General features: G+C 38.5%; 1 protein-coding gene across 1 annotated transcript in view; it reads right to left on the bottom strand.

The window, feature by feature from the left end:
• SCUBE1 (signal peptide, CUB domain and EGF like domain containing 1) overlaps positions 1 to 17,645 on the bottom strand; it is a 210,388-nt gene that overhangs the window by 87,187 nt on the left and 105,556 nt on the right. The window contains exons 5-7 of the mRNA XM_086466297.1: positions 15,934 to 16,059; positions 7,219 to 7,335; positions 4,249 to 4,338 (exon numbers count right to left, since the gene is read on the bottom strand). Coding sequence (XP_086322423.1) covers positions 4,249 to 4,338; positions 7,219 to 7,335; positions 15,934 to 16,059 — 333 coding nt within the window. The remainder of the gene's footprint in view (positions 1 to 4,248; positions 4,339 to 7,218; positions 7,336 to 15,933; positions 16,060 to 17,645) is intronic.

Raw genomic sequence — 17,645 nt, 5'->3', positions numbered from 1 at the left:
GACACAAAGAGTAGCCAAAGAGCAAAGCATTACCTTTGATTCAGAGATGAGGACTTCTTGAGTCTTAAGACCAGACAGTTCTGCAGTTCTGGTTCCTCAAAAGAGGAATTTTTCAGCTGCCCATCACATCTTTGTAAGCAGTTGACTTATTTGTAATAAGGCAGCCCAACGGCATAACTGATGCCACAATAATCAATTTTTGTGTCCACAATATCAAGTTCTACATAAAAGAAAGCTTCAGGGTATCAACAGACAATTGCTCCATAAAAACCCTGTAGCCTTTTCAAGTGAAAGACAGTGCCCAAGAACAGAGTAATGCTAAGACAGTGAGACTTGATCATTTACAATACATATAACGATAAAGTGCTAGACTACTGGATGACTCATCTTTACAGTTGTAGACTGTGGGGCCAGTGGACTTATGAATTCTATACAGGGCTGCAATAGCAAAAAGAGATTTGGAAAGTGGATAATGAATAAAAGCAACTTCCATTGCTGAAGATGTGATACTGGATGAAATATTTTGAGGATATGTTTATTAGTAGGACTGAGCAGCAATTTGGTACTTCTAAAGTTGTGTGCCCGCACTAGAATGGCTTTCATCCAGGTAGGCAGGGCATGATACACCTCATTTCAAACTGAACCTAGATTTAGACTGAACATTATGTTAAATGCATTAGCACACCCCTCTAATCAGGTAGGGCAGCTTCATGCTACGATGCTACGACAGGAAAAACAGTCCTGGCAAATTGGTTCTGAAGGAAAAGAAGGTAAAAGAAAGTGAGGAGATCTCTGTGACTGCTACTAAGAAATACACTGAAAATATTTTCAGAAAAAAATGTGGTTTACCATACAAAACAGAGAAAGATTTGAACATAATTTTAAGAGCTGAAGGCAACATTCAACTAACTGCAAGATAAACTATAACAGATGTTAAAGAAAACTTGAAGACATTGGTTATGCCCTACTGATTAATAGTAAGTGCAAGGTGCTCTGCAACAAGGTGGATGTAAACGTACCTTACAGATAATGGTAAGGCTCTGGTTTTAAATGCTTGGATGTGTGCACTTCTGCAGGATGAATGTGCACTCCTTTCCTAATCTACAGAATGTACGTGGCTCAACATCCAGTTCACAGCACCCATCACAGAACTCTAGCAGATGGCAGAACATCACCAGAAGCCCACCTGGAGTGCAAGTAAGGCTGCACTCCTTTCCACTCTACAATGGCAGTGGCCCCGGAGGAACTGAAGAAAATGTAAATGAGCTGTATGACCAGCAATGGTACAACATTCACTGATCAGAGAAAAGTCATTCAGTGCCATCTCTTTAATGAGAGCACTCTTAACTCTGAATCCAAGTGTTTTTCTCTGAACAGGGGAGATAAAGGACAGCTGGAAGTCCTCGGGGTTTTTTTGAACATTATGCAAAAAGTTGGACGAAAATTCCTGGAAATCATTGGATGGCTCTAAAGTAAGGTTTCTTGTAGATGATCAGAGAAGACCAGTTTCTTGTCTGCCCCACAAGATCTAGATAAAAATGCATCTAACAGGAAGTAAGTGTATTTATCTATTTTTTTATTTATTTAAGATTTAGCCATAAGTCACAGGACCACACCATGACTAGGACACAGGCCCCTGTAAGAGTCAGTCTGAGCTACAGAGGTGGCCAGTCTTGCTGTAGCAAAACGAGTGGCATAGGCAGTCATGTCTGACAGCAGTCCTGTTCTCCTAAAGTAATCTCATGCAAGCTTATTCTCAGCCTTGGCTGATACTAACAGTTATAAAAATCACAGTCATTTTAATAGCACGCAGCAAATGACAGGGGACTAGAAATTATCGTCTCAGGGCTTGCAATTGAAAGCACCTTTCATCGGACTACTAAAATTACATGAAGTCATCTACTTTTCCTATTCTCCCAAGACTGCCTGCAGGAGGGTCAAAAATCACAGTCCGTTTACAAAAGCTGGTAACCAAGTTTCCTGAGGAGCCTTCCAGTACTTTCTAAAACAGCTGTTCAGAAAGCATCTGAAGACACATGGGATTTCACAGAAACGTCACTACACTTTTGAAATGTAGTAAGACTCCATTAAAAAAATAAATTGTGGATTTTCTGAACATCAGAAATCAGTAGAAATAAACATGTAGAAAAGTCTCTAAGTAATAAGCCACCCACTCAGACCTCACTAATTAAATTTCTTCTCAGCTCTAGTTAATGCTTTTCTAAGGAATCAGTTGTTCAAACACAGTCTGTCCATAAACTCTCAGCTAATACAGGAAGTACTGAAGAGTTAAACAACGTATTTTGCAAACTGAATTCTAACTAACTCCCTAAACCTACTTCTAGAGTCTATGTTCAGCTTGGAACTTGCAGACCTGGTATAACTAAGCAGCTTGTTGCTAATTGTAACTTTTCAATTTCATTTGCCTGGACTCTGGTAAGCAGTGTGAGCTTATTGTCAAGTTGGATAATTACTTTTATCAGAAGGTGAGGCAGCAACGCTGTGCACTATGTTTCTCAGTCCTTCTAAACCATATTGTACATACTGTTAGCGGCTGCTCAAACTCACCATTTAGACCTAGAGGACTGGATTTTCCAGTGGTCTAGCAGCCCCTTGCACATTTTTTTTTCAGACTTCTTGTGAGATGATGGGTCTTATTGAAATTACAGCTAAAAGTGTTAATAGCACCTTTAGAAAGGAAGATGAGCTGCCTCATAGCTTTTGTTAGCTTAAATTAATTTAAACAGTGTATCATTAAACAATAAATTGATATGGGTCACTTGCTAGGTCTGCAAACTAATTACAAATTAACAGTCATAGATAATCTACAAATAAAGGAACATATGCCCAGGTTTTCACACAAGGGAAAACATTTTACATCAATATTATCACCTAACACCATTTCAGAGTTATAACACTGTGCCATTTCCTACACACTGGTTGTATGCTGGTCCACAGTTAAGCAGACAGTTTGTCACGGGTGATGAGATACAAGTGATACAGAAACTTTATAAATATTGTCACCTACTGCAACTATTAGCCCAGCAATCAACTAAATATTCAAAGTTAGGCTGCTGGTCACCTAGAGGTGGTCCTTTGAGATAGGTGTGGATGCTTACAGCCAGACCTGAGCTTGACAAGGGCCAGCAGGACAGAGTCTGCAATGGACTCAATGGTTTTAAGAAATGAAACAGCAGCCAGGAGGGAAGAGAGCAGAATCCTGTCCTGCCAGAATCTCTTCTGTGGGTGAAGAATCCCTGTCCTGTAAATGACTCACTGGGTACATCTCAGCGATGCTCACTATGTTTAAAACTTAGTGGAAATAATTGTATGTGGCGAGTAGGGCATCAGAATGGAAAATACAGAGTAATAAACCACCTGAAAACCTCCAAACTGCTGGCATCATTCAGCAGTCTGCGCTACCCTGTGCTCTTTGTTACATGAAAAGAGTCTGGCAGGTGTCCAGCCACTCTATCCTTTCTATTCCCAAAAGGTCATTCTCACTAATGGCCATAAATGTAATACGAAGAAGACAAGCACAAGGGTGTGCAATGGGTTAACTGAGTTGAGAAGCTAAAGAATTATCTTCATTGTTCAATGCACTTCTGCATCCCTTCCACTCTCAGGCTCCCACAACAGAGAAACAAGCCGTGCTTCAGTCTTGAACATACGGAAGTTCACTAGTCACTAGGGAAAGATCTTTCAGTGGTTACTAACATAGCTGCACAAATGAAATAAATGAATTCCCAGTCATAATATTTACATTTCAATCAAAAGTACAGCAAATTTTAAGTAGGCAAATACAGTTGTTCATTTAACACTACATATGTAATAGAACATTGTTTTATATCATCATCATCCACTTCTAAGTCAACAGGCAGGACTGCAACATGAGATTTTTCAGGAATCCTACAGCAACACATACACACAAACACACACAAATCACATGTAAGAAGTAGCTTGCATGAGGTAAGTAAGGTTAATGGCAAAAGCTTTTTTTCTATGCGGAAGAAATTGAACATTAAAGCTGCAGCATTAGGAAAAAAAGTTTAAAAACAAGAAATGAAGTTGTACAACAGATGAGAACTTAACAAAATTGGTGAACTTTCCACACAGATGACGTCAGGTTAAAAAAACCAAACCAAACCAAAACCAAAGGGACCAAATGAGACCAAAAGAGAACCTCCCCCCCACACACATACAGACAAAAGTGAGAGCACAACAAAGGAAGTGGAAGAAAAGTGTTACCCATAAGTAGCCGCCGTTTCACCCGCTTGTCCACATCAGCTACTGACGTGGCATTGTACTCAGAACTCTCAATTGCAGCCTCATCCTTCTCTAAAACACAAGTAAGGGACAAACATGGAGCAGTTGGTTAATCACAAGCCCAATTTTCCACTGCCTAAGACAGTTTCTTGGCATGGCACAGCCAAAGCCAAGAAGCAAGGCATGAAAGCACTAAATCCCCGTTAGAGAGTTAATTTCCTTTGAGACCCCAGGAAAAAAATTAAAGGGTGTTCAGGGAAAGGAGGAAGAAAGAGGGGGAGGAGGAAGAATGATCAACTATGAAGTAATTAACCACATACAGGAAGCTGAATGCCTACTGGAGACCAAGACAGCTACTCTCATGAGTGCCCCAGAGAGGTGTTAATGATGAAAATTAAAATTCAGGGATGCTGGTTAAACGAACTACCAAAGACAAACTGTAAAGTGATTCAGGCTAATGGTGTCACCAAGATCTGAAGGTGGCAGGCAGAAGACTGAGACAGACAGAGTGATCTAGAAGAGTCCGGTGATGGATGGGCACGGATGCACCATAGTCTTGTACACATTGACACATCGTGAGGAGAATCCAAACAACAGCATGCAAATTAAACAAAAACAACAACAAAAATAAACAAACAACAAACCAAACAAACACAAAAAAAGATCAATTTGGGCAGTGCTGGTTGCCTGCTTGTCTATGAAACACTACTAGCTAAACATTCAATGCTAGGAAAGATGTTGCAAGAACAGGGTTTAGTAATTTTATAAGCATGCAGTAGGCAAGATGATGTCAGCAAAGGTCATTTTACAAGGTACTCTCTGATATCCTACATGTAAGAGTTTCATACAGAATAATGAGGCCTTCAGTTTGGTTATGCTTCATTAGAAATACACAGAAACAGTCACAAGTGTGGGAAGAAATGATGAGTAAGCGAAATAAAAATAAGGATTTCTGATACAGGAGAGCAATGGAGAAGCAGCAGCTGGGTAAATAAAATGATTTATCCAGAGAGGGAAATGCTTATTAGGAAAACAAAAACTAAAATGCAAGAGGGGACTTTCACATGCAGCAAACATAAAAAAATAAAATAGAAGGATAAGTCAAGCAAACGAAGACAAAATATGTTAGACGAAGGGTCAACAAGTATTTATCTGGCATTGCAGAAGTTTGCATTCTTGCAGTGATGCCTGGAATATACACACCACTGAAGACAGCAAACACTGGAATCACTGAAGTGAGGAGGAGGAGGAGGCTGGCAGGTTTTGTTTGTGGCAACACTACATGGTTGAGTGCTAACAAGAAGTTGTTTTGCTTTGTTTTTAACAAGTTCTAGATGGGATCAGGCTGCAATAGAGGCTTTTGTTTGAGGTTTTTTTTTTTTATTTTGCTCTGTAAATAATTAATGAACGTCAGTTATCAGACAAGACAGGCAATCAGGAACCATCACCAGAAAGCAGGAATAAAAATGTAAAAAATAAATTAAAAAAATTAAAAGTATTCTAAGAGAAAGAACTACTTAGAAGGAAGAAAATCAGCATAGGCAGTAATATGTGACTTACATCAAAAGACCAAGGAATGTAACATGGAGTTGTATGTATTACATTACAAAAATGGGAAAAAAAAAGTAAAAAACAGGTGCAGTGTACACAGCTTTTAAAATCATTTTTACATGCTGGACAAAATAAAACATCAATCCAAGGATATTAGTGAATGCTAATAAATAGAAGATCAATTATCCATTCAACAAAACCTGCTCTCAAGGCCCTTGCTCTTGTAAATTCTCTGCATCTGGAACTGCCACAGCCTTCAGGGAGGGTTGTTTAAACAGAGGGACTGTACGACGGAGCCCTCTGTGTTAATCAAAAGTACTAGCTGAGAGATCCCGTAAGATGAGACATAGTTTGTGCACACAGTGAGGCAGAGTTCAGTGCTGAACCTTGTTCAGCTCTGCCTTTGCCAGCATCACCCTCACCCTACCACACAAGTTGTGCAGTCAAACCCATCGGAAGTGAGTGAGGCTCTGGGCAGCCACGGAGCTTTATGCCATGGATCTGACCAAGGGATCGTTAAAGGTAACTGACAGATTTCCATGGGTCTCAAATGCTCTGTCTTGCAGTATTGATAGAAGAGAGGAAAGATGATAAATACATGTAACCTCAGGTAATTACTAGGAATTTGTAAGAATTTGAAATTAAACAAACAAAAAAAGTCAACATGACCACAGTGCTAATGAAAACTATCAGGGATTTTAGGTTCTGATCTGTGAGTAAGAATTTCCAAATTTGAACTTACAGTATGCAAAACCATCCTTTTTTATTTAAAAGGAAAAAAAAAGCAGAGTGGAAAGAAATGGTGTTAAGCAAGTAACATATTTTATAATCATAAATGTTTGCACAGCATCTCCCAAGATGCTCCACTTCCTGAACAGCTTTTTGCTACTGATATTCTGAGTGAAAGCTTATTCACTACAAGTGCTGTAATTTTTAGAATCATAAAACATACAACAGGGAAGAAAGCACATCATGATGATTAATTTTCCCCGATAACAGCTTAGAAAAGAGGATCATTTTCCTCACCTTGCTTACGCAAGGAAGTCTTGACTTATGAAAGCGAACGGAAGAGCTGAACTTCCATTCATAATTATGAATGTTCCACACCTTTTTACTTCAAAAATTATTAGAGTTATGAAAAGAAATAAAAGTTACAAAGGAGTAACAAAGGGATACTTCATTAACAAATGTTTTGACAAAACACGCACAAATGCTTCTCTCTCTGTATAGCGCAACCTTAGCTACTACAGCCAGGAACTGCTGTTAGCCCCTTCTCTCAGCAACAGTGCTAAATGCCTGTGAGGTACAAACACACACGCGCGCACACACACACACATACATATGTGCACATAATATTCTATGAAGAATGCAAAATAAAATGTGCTGCAGAGAAGTACTTACCAATGCAGGTTCGGCCATCTGAGTGTAGGGCATACTTCTGATGACAACCACACACAGGACCAGTATCTGTGTCATCACAGGTGTGTTGGCAGCCTCCATTCCCATAGTTACAGGTTACTAGTTAAGCCCCAAATGTATGTGTATATATGTATATATAAATAAAATGACAATGAAACCAATTAGTCTTGAGGGCCTTTCAGAATACAGAAGAGCAGTAACAAACCAAGACATAAGGCAACATCACATTTGTATTTGCAGTTATTTGCATTTCTTATTCTTTCCGACCCCCCTTATCTTAGCCATGCTCCTGTCTCATGCCCTACTCTCAATCCATGCAGTGAAGAAAAAATAGGAAAAAAAAAAAAGCATGCTACTTTTTCCCCAGTCTATTTGTATTCATAATTTTAGTATGAGTGGTCAGCCAGTTCCACCTTCTCCTAAAAGCTACATGCTTCACATTCGTGGTGTATATGGCAAGAAGTGAGAAGTCTACTAATACAGACACATACTTTCAAGTCTACAGACAGCTCTTCTCTTTTCCTTCCCCTTAATTTTCTAAATGGAGGAAGCAGAGACCAAACAGCAAGAATGTAAGTCTTGAAATCTATTATTTCAAGTACTGGTCCTCCTAGAGAGAGGAATGTTTAAAAATAAAACAGGATTTTTTTTTTTCTTCTCTTCTCTGAAACAAAAAATACACAGTTGTTATGGCCCTGCATTGCACTGGCCTCAACTAAGAAGGAAACATTGTAGATGTCACTTTCACTTCCAAGCATACAGTACAAAATGGCTTTTAGCAATTAAAATGTCCTCTGGTGAAAAAATAGTAAACATACATTAAAGCAAACATTTTTTATGACAGGGAGAGTTTCGAAGTTTTGAGATCAGATTCAATCTCCTTCATCACATGATGGATTTAATTTCTGACTATTAAGACAAACCCGTTTTTAAATATTAAGCTGGTTATTGCCATTAACAATGCCCCTGATTTGTCCCCGTTCTGTTTAATCCTTTCCAGTTGCATAGCTTGGTGCTGAACAGCACAATTCTGATCTGACTAAATTCTGAATTCAATTTACTGTCTTTATATATAGGTAATTTGGATTAGGTTCCTTATTGGTATATACATTCTGGCACATACAGTGGAAATCCAATATACCATTATTCAGTTATATCACACTTATCATTTCAGAGGACTTCAATGTTTTGAAATCTTACAGGAATTTAAACACTGAGTACAGTAATTTAAATACTGAGTCCTCCTCATCAGAAGGAACTTCCTTACATTGTTCTTAGCAGAATTTTCCTTCTAGATAAGAGAGTTTATAACAGAGCCATGGTAGAAATTGCAATATACATAAAAAAGGAAGACAACTGTTAACAGGATTGTAAAATCAGGTATCTAAATCTAAACTGAGGTTCTATCTAATCCAATAGGGCTAAGCACATAATTTCCCACCGGCCTCAGTGACTCTGCTTTAGTGCTAGCTTCTTAAAATGGAGTAGACTGGAATTTTCAGTCACAGTAACTAGAACTGAAATATCCCACCTCTGGTGTGAGTGTCCCAGTTCTAAATAGTCATGTCAGTCTCAGTAATCACTCAAGTATTTCGCTTAAAATGGAACAATTCTAAGAAAAGCAACTGAGAGAGACCCACCACAGCATACCCAACAGAATTCCTGTTAAAACCTCCTGCCAGTGTGAGAACTGCAAGTTTACATCCATGGTCCCTGAAATCTGGCAAAGATTACAACAGGAATTGTCCATCTCCCAAGTGAGTACAGACCAGAGGCCACTATGGGTGCAACCATCCTTGGTCCTTCACATTGTACACTTTGAATAAAATCCCTGTGTTCTTCAGAGATAGCAAGAGAATAGACTCATGGCCTAGTGGTAAGAACAATCCCTGAGAAGAGGGCCTGCTTGGATTCCCACCTTTCCTCCCAGGAATATCGCCATTCTATCCAATTGGAAAGAATGTCAATAAGAAAGATGGAGAGCAGCCTGACCCACCTTCCCTTACTGCAGCTTGTCAGCTTGGTCACTGGGCTGGAAAATGGGAATTGTGGGTTTAGTCCCACCAGGCAGAGGAGGGAATTGAACTGACATACACCAAGTCATAATAATCCTAAACTTCCAAGGAATTACATTAAAAAAGCCCCCTAGCTACAACTACTCTGAGGCATTCTTTCTCCTTCTCCAGTTTTACAGCTTAGCTATCAATTTCTTTTTGGGAAAAATACATGAAGCAAACCCTCCTGCTTTTCATCAAATGGAAGAAACATTTCATTTCCTTCAATACAAAATAACATTTTAGCTTTTATTTTTGATGCAAAACAAATTAATTTTTTTTTGTCAATTCTCCATTCTTACATCTCCCACCTTTTTGATGTAGTCATGCTGAAAAATAATGTCCTTGCTCAACATTATACCTGTCCTTATTCACCTCTCTTCGCCCACTCTTTGATTTGCAATTTTTGGGGTTAATCTTTTTCTTGTGGCTCTCTCTCTGCCACATTATGTGTGCAACAGTAACTTCTTGCTTAATCTGGAGGTAGGCAGAATACTGGTTTGTAGCTTAGTGAGAGCTAGAGGAACAGACAGAGGTTGTTTGAATTTGCTGTCTGCAGCCTGGCTGCAAACATGAGCTCTGTTCTGGCCAGCTGCATCTGGGATGTGATCAAGCAGGGGCAGTAACTGGCATAGAAAGCAGCTGTCTGCAATATCCACAGTATTGGGCACACACTGGCAGAGCTAATCCAGGACAAGGTAATTTCCATCTATTTATCCTCCCCTCCTTCTTGACCCTGTATGTCTCTTGGACTATGTGGAAATTCATTCAATGTTTCTATCCCTGTCGGACTGCCGTGCCATCACAAATTAACTTAAAGGTGTTGTTTATGCCAGATGTTTAAATACATTCCTAGCCAACAGTATTTTTATTGAAGATTTTAAAGTGCAATCAGCAACAAAGTGTATATTTTAAACAACTTGACTGCAGTGGCTATTTCAGGCATTCCTTGCTGAAAGCCTCTGCTGGCAGAGATGAAAATATCTTGACATGGTTTCTTTGATTCACGTAATACGAGGGGCTTTTCCTTACTATGCTTGTCTATGAAAAATTGCACTGGACTGATGGGGTTTATAGTAAATCCTGTAGAATCACACACTTCTTTTATAGTTTCCCTGTATACTAAAGTTACTGGTTCTTGTTCTACCCAGTCAATGGACATAGATGTAGGCCAATTCCTTCTCCCATCTCTTACAAATATTAGTAAATCCTGTTTTTGAAGGATTTGAATTTCTGGCTAGACTACTGTTTATTTATTTATTTATTTATTTAAAGCAACTTGAGCCAAAATTCTGGAGCTTGACAGCTCTGAGAGTGAAATTGGTACAAAATCCAGTTGTAAAATACGTCATTTCAATTTCTTTCCAGCCTTAATTCTGTGGCAGTTACACACTAAAAAGTCTCTCTTGCTTAGAGGAAGAAGAACAAAATTATTTAAAAGCAAAGGGACATCCAGATCTACTCCATTTTCGTCAGAAAGCATTAAAGCAAAATTAATGGGAAAACTCAAAGTGTTCTTCTAAAAATTATTTCCAATAAATTTGGACTCTACAGCTATATAAAAGACAGTGTACTTATTCAGTCTGTGGCATTACAAAAGCAAACAAAAAGAGGCAAAACGCTAACTTCTGATAGACACAGATCACCTTCAAATATTATAAAACATGTTATTATAAAAGGGATGTAAAATAGTAAATGATTTTTTTTTTTTTTTTTTTTTTTTTTTTTTAGCCAAAGGAGAATATACACATATCTGTTAGAACTCAGACATACTTATCCCCACACAGCAGATTTAAAACCAGAGTAACACCATTGCTTTTGACACTGCTTCAGCATTCATGTATGTCTTAAGTGCAATCAAAATGCTGGGCTCTTTCCCTTGGTGGGAGAAATACCCTGTACAACTGGCTAAAACCAGTATCTCACAGAGAAGCCTTTCCTGATGTTGGCTACAAACGTGAGTAGAAACAGCACACAAGCCCTGTAAAGATGCACATCATCTATGTGAGGTGTCTAATACTGGTGGCCAAGTCACAAGTCTCTTCTCCCAACACTGTTTCTACTGTGAATGAAGAGCTATGGGGCACCCTGAGCCAAAGCCCTGACACTGGTGCTTCAAATAGCCTTCAAACAAGAGTAATTCTTTTTGATGACTATAATGCTCAGGCTCTTGAACTAGCCAGACACCTTTCAGGGCCTGCAGGCTGGCAGTGCGGCATTATCACCCTAACTGTCCACCTAGTCTTGAAATGACATTTTGATGTTGAAAGAAAAGAAATGACTGTCTGGAAAAGGAATGACATCTTAAAAGAACAAAGGGGATTTTAATGTACTTATTCCACTAAATAATGATATTGATGTTCCATGCTAAACCCCCCAGAAGACAGAAAATACAAGAATTCAGCCTCACTCTACAGCCTAAATCCTGCTTTGAGTGCTTCTCTGAACTTCTATATAATCCTTTTTTTGGTCTCTTCCATCTGACTTGCCCATGACAAAGAGTATTCGAGAACATATGGCCAAATATTAAATCTAGCATTTAGTACCCACTAACTGAAAAAATCCTCTAGACAACAATGTCCTGATCTTGTCCACACATGGACTGAAATATATACTACAGCACAGATACCACAGAATTTGCAGCAAGCCAGATCTTTTGTTTTTGTAGCATGGCTTCCTACAACAGTTCAAACCAGTACATTGTAATTTCAGATAAATGAAAAATGGCACTGTTTTTAAACAAAATTTGCCATTAAATATATAATTTATATAACTATATGTGCATCTCTTTCTATGTGATAAAGCTGTGCATGCAACATTGCTTGCATTATTTATTCTAGTATGGCCTTACATTTTTAACATCCTGGACATCTTTGTACTGACAGCAAATAGCTGCATGAGAACATTGTCATCAGGAGTCCAAAACGTTGCCACTTGGCATAGGTGGGACAGCACTTTATTGTAAACATACTAGACTGGATTTTTAGAATTACTTAGCACTAGTCCCCTTGCTCACTTCAATCATTATTATTGGAGACAGCAGATAGAAATAGCTGTAGTTAAGGTTATCCAGCATTTTTCATTAAGAGATTCAGCTTTCATTTGTTTATGACTCTGCCAGAATTATTTCTTTTAGTTTGCAATTTGCAGGTATGCATATCTGCTTTAGTTTTCCTCTTACTTTTTCAAGTTACAGCTAAACTGATCCAGATAACAGATGAACAAAAATATCTTGGTTTGTTCATGTTTGGGGAAAAAAACCTTCAGTTTATCAAAAATTTCTAATGCAAACATGCTCAGGAGCAGGATCTTAAAATCCATCTGTCTCTATGGATACAGATCCAGAAAGAAGAGGCCATTTCCCATGTTTTTCCACTGTAGTCTGGAACTGAATTCACTATTCCTAAGTCTCTTCTTTCTGCTGCCAGCAAGTATCTATGAATATCACTGACAAAGCATATTCTTCTAATGGCTTGTGTACATAGAAGACGGTAGTTTATTGCTGCTTTGGATCTAAAGGATGCAGCTCTTCTGAGGAATTATATATGGATCTGTATGATTCTGCTTAGCGTATTTCTAGATGACCTCTTGAGGTCCCTTCCAGCCTCAATGCTTCTTTGTTCTCCTAGCACGGTGGGCAAGTTATTTTTTTGGTAACTGAGAAATTGTATGTTTAAAATTTATACTAAGAAACCATTAAGGTTGCAATATTAAGCACTCAAAAACTACAAAATACCAGACTTCTGTTACAAAGTACCAGACTTCTGGTACATAGACTTATTGTATCATGACAACCACCCTTAACGACAAATGCAGTAACAATCCTGTCTTATTCAGTGCACACTGGAGCTGGGGATAGTCAGGTCTGTGGAAGAAGTTGCAGATTCTTGTCTCATTTGCTGCAGAATGAGTAGTAAATCAGAAGGAGACTTTCAAGAAAGGATGGTCTTGTTCAGAGAGCGTATAGAGCCCTAAAAATCTCTAATCTGCCCTTGCCATGGAATTCCTACTTAGGGTTTGGCAAGCCACTTGAATCACATCTACTACAAGTTACTAATATTATATTCCTTTCTCCACGGCATCTGCAAGTACAGCTGGAGCCATTGGGAGATTGGCTTTGATCATACTGAAGTGCTATATACGCTGAGCTGGGTTCTGGGTGTTTCTTGTTAATCACCTATCACTACTAAATGACTTTGACATTAACATCTTTATATTCATTTCCCATTTGTAAGATAGGCAAAGCAGTACTTTTTAACTTGACAAGAATGTTCCGAAAATACATTACCAATGCCTACAAAGCACTTCGATGTTACAGTAATGAGTATCATGGGAAAATCCATGAGGAAATTAAAAATTTTATGCTCACAATAGGGGTTAAATACTGTGCAGCAGGAAAGTCATGACACCGAGCTATGAAGAGGAAGCTATTGAACAAAAGCCTGTTTAATGAGCGCTGACCATCACGCACACTGAATGAAGCAAGACACCAACAGTGACTGCCTTATTAGCATGCAATGATATGATCAAGTGATATGTAATCACGTAATTAGGATTTAACGACAATCTTGTAATGCATGCATAAAAAGCAGGGAGCCTCCCTCCATTTTTTTATGCTTTATAACTTATTTCAACATCTTTTTTTCCTTTGAGGAACACATATCTCATTACTAGTGGACCCGGGCCAATAAATCTGAAAACTTCTCCCAGTATTCTGATTCAATTGCAAACTAGCTGATAAAAATTCACTTAATGAGGTACTGGTTCTCTGCCACTTGTTCATGTAAAAAAAACAGAGAAGCAACCTCTGACAAATCCTGAAAGGCACAGTCTTCTGGAGGGACCATGATAAATCAGAATAATTGAGAGGGATACAGGGATACACTAGGGGTATATCAGACCATACCAGCCCTGGGATACAGGACTAAAGACCCAGTCCAGGCTGACAAGGGGCAAGTGTCTCTTTTTCAGCATTTCAACACAGCTGTACTCAGTACTTGCAAAGCTGCAGCTCAAGATTTAAGCCGATTCCACTGAAACAGTTAGCTGTGAAAAAGTTTTTTTAAAAGTCAGGGTTTGGTTTCAGAACTAGACCTTTGTAAATAGCCTGGAATCTCATAGTTATTGTCCCAGGCTATCTGGCTACAGTTTTACACTTCGTGTTTGGAAGGGCTAGAAGTACAGTTATTTCAAATAAGACTCTGGAACATATTTGCAGAATGTACTGAGGGTTGATGTACTCAGCAGCAAGTTCTGTAGCCTTGAAAAACTCAGTGCCCCTACTTTAGAGGTCTGTCAGCAAAAGTTCATTATACTTCCAACTAAAATTTGAACACCACAGGGCATAGAATAAATTCAAGTTTTCCATGCTATTAAACCTTGAGGCATTTAGAAATATCCTTCTAGAAAAGTATTTAATCCTTCTATCACCATCTCACTATGAAAAAGGATAATGTAATTCCCAAGGAATGTACGAATTTGTGGAAACAAATAATAAACAACATAAATAAACATCCTCTCCTACTTTACCAATGTAGCTGATGTTGCACTATAACTAACGGCATGCAATGTTCACTTCTAATAAACATTGAGAATGAAAATTACTATAAAGGCCATTTTTCTCAGTGCTTTTGCCTTTGGACATGTGTAGCCTCTTAACACTGAGGAGCAATCAGGCTGTACAATATCCTGTGGCATTTCTGGATGATATTCAAAGGTGATTCTTTTGACTTTGTACTTGGAAACTAATATAGTCTAAGCATGTTTACACAGTGGAGATCTCAGGAAGAATAATGTTGAAGTGGAAGAAAGGCTATCACAAAAATACTGGCCCTATGTAAAGCACCAAACATGTTTCATGTCATTTTATTGCACTTTTTTTTAAAAAAATCTCTCCCAGAGCTACCAAGTACGTGAGCAAGCTATTGGAGTCAGATCTAATGATCACTGAAGCCATCAGAAAGACCTCCATGCAATTCAGAAGCTTTCATATGATGGTGCTGAGTTATAGAGGGTCAATAATTTTAACCTGTACAGAACAATTTCCAATTTTGTGGGATAATGACTATCTATATCTTCAGCATCCCAGCTTCGAGAATACATCACTCAGGGGTTTTTTCCTTTGAAGAACAGTATATATGATACAGCTGTATGTTTTCCAAGTAATAACAAGAAAAGTAGACTGTGTGCAGTGGATGCATGACTAGACCAAACACTTCTATCCTTTAAAAAAGAGGAATTAACACTCTTAATTTGATAGCTCTAGCAGGTTTATCATTAAATGCATTAGTAGATTTATCAATGCATCTATCATTGTGGATCTTCAAAATATTGCAACCCAGAATCCTCTATGCTATATTTGTTTTGCTTTACAAGGAAAGCCTGGATTAAACTGACCCCTCACTTCTCTGCCTTCATAGGAAAAGTAGAAAAGTTGTTACCATTTTGCAACCAGAGTCACTGCCAAAATTCTGTTATCTCCTACCCATCCCCAAGCACACCTCCTACAGCAAAAACCACATTACTAAAATTACAGATCACCTTTGGCCAAAACAATGTTGATTTCTTGGCTTCTGGAAAATAACAACAATGAAGAAAAATAAGACATTTTGGGGCATTTGAAATTAGATCTTCATCTACCTACATTTGCAGTCCTTCTGGTTTTTGGCAAGTTCAAAGCCAGGCCTACATTCACAGGCAACCCCACCTTTGGGCGTCTCCCGGCAGATATGTGCACACCCATGATCTTTGTTCATACAGTTCATACCCTCTGTAAAAAAAAGAAAAATGGAAAATATTAACATTGAAATAAAATTACAAAATAATTACACACATCCAGTCCTCCAGTAATTTTAAGTGAAATTTTTATTTTGCATCTGGACTGTGTTCCACAAGGCAAAGGAATGCAGCTGAAAAGAGGTACACAATCCACAAAACAGTGTAATAAAGGACAAACCTCCTCTGTGGCAAATACAAGTACTACTTTGGACTATAGGGTGTCTCTGCTGCATGTAGAAATCCAGGACTTGCGTGATTTCCTTATTCTATACCCATATTCTCACTTTTCATGAAAATATCATGGATTTAAAGGATACTCCAGGAAGTTGTCTGTCCCACAGGTGATTATCAGAGTTGAATAACTGAGCTCACTGTTATTTTTTCCTTGTATAAATTTCATGGTTGTTACTGTCTGATGCATTTTTATTTGCCTGTTAATGTGCTTTATATTTTCTATCACAAGAAATCTACCAAAGATTATATCTGAGCTTTTTGCTTGGATCTGCTTCTTTGCTATTTGATACACATCTCAGTTATCTGTGTCATCCACCATAAGTGCATCCCGCCTCCAACAAACCACTTTTCTCTTTGACTATATTAAACAAAACATACCAGCTGTTCAACAAACATCCAAGTGCCATGGGTGGATTCCTGTTAATGTTTATGCCAAGGAGCAGTACCAACCAGCTTTGTCTTAATCATAGGGCCAATTTTAGCTTTCTAAACTACGTAAGTGATTTAGATACTGAATGTGCCTTATGCTCTTAGAAGCTTTCACTACCGAGTTAATTCAAATCCCACATATTCACAGAAATCGTGAACTCAGTCCTCATGGGTCACCATCTAGCATTCCTTGTGTGAACGACGGCTAGCTAGATTTGCATTACAAAGCCTTCCCAGACTTCCCCTTGGATAGCTGACCTGGAAAGGAGAGACAAATTCTCTCAAGAGTAGACTGACAGAGAATCCACAGTGTAACTCAGTTTACTACCGTGAAAACAGCATGTATTCCCCAAAACACTGGTGCATGCAATATCAGTGTGGACTCAGCAGCTCATTTGTCACTTTATAACATGGCTACTTCCCACCTATTCTAGGCTAATTTCTCGAAACAACTCCAGTGTAAAATGTTCAACTTAAACCTACAGTGACAACGTACTGCAAACAAATGTTTTTTCAGGGCTGTTGCAAAGTTTTTGCTTCCAAAGGTGAAAATAATCACTGCCCTCCCTTTTTGTTCTTACGGAAACTACATGAACATACCTGCCACCTCTGGCATCTACGCACACTGCCTTTAGGCGGAGGCTGGTCTCACACTATCGAATAATTGAAATCAAGTGTCAAAGATTTATGATGAATTTGAGCAGAAGTTTCTCTGCATACAAAACAGTTTTTAGCTGAACACAAATTAGCGTATAAGACAGCTACTAAGAAACTTTGTGTACAAAATTCTGAGGAAGCAATGCTACAGAAAGCCAGTCAGGGATTCCTTCACACTGACAGAAGCTAACAGCTTCAGAAGTTATTTACACTGCTCGACTTTACTTCAGAAAGGTTTATATTAGCAGAGCAGTGAAA

The sequence above is a fragment of the Leptosomus discolor genome, chromosome 1 (genome assembly GCF_034619465.1).
Source record: "Leptosomus discolor isolate bLepDis1 chromosome 1, bLepDis1.hap2, whole genome shotgun sequence".
Lineage (NCBI taxonomy): Eukaryota > Metazoa > Chordata > Aves > Leptosomiformes > Leptosomidae > Leptosomus > Leptosomus discolor.
The sequence above is the reverse complement of the archived record's forward strand: the minus strand, read 5'-3'. Positions and strand labels throughout refer to the sequence as shown.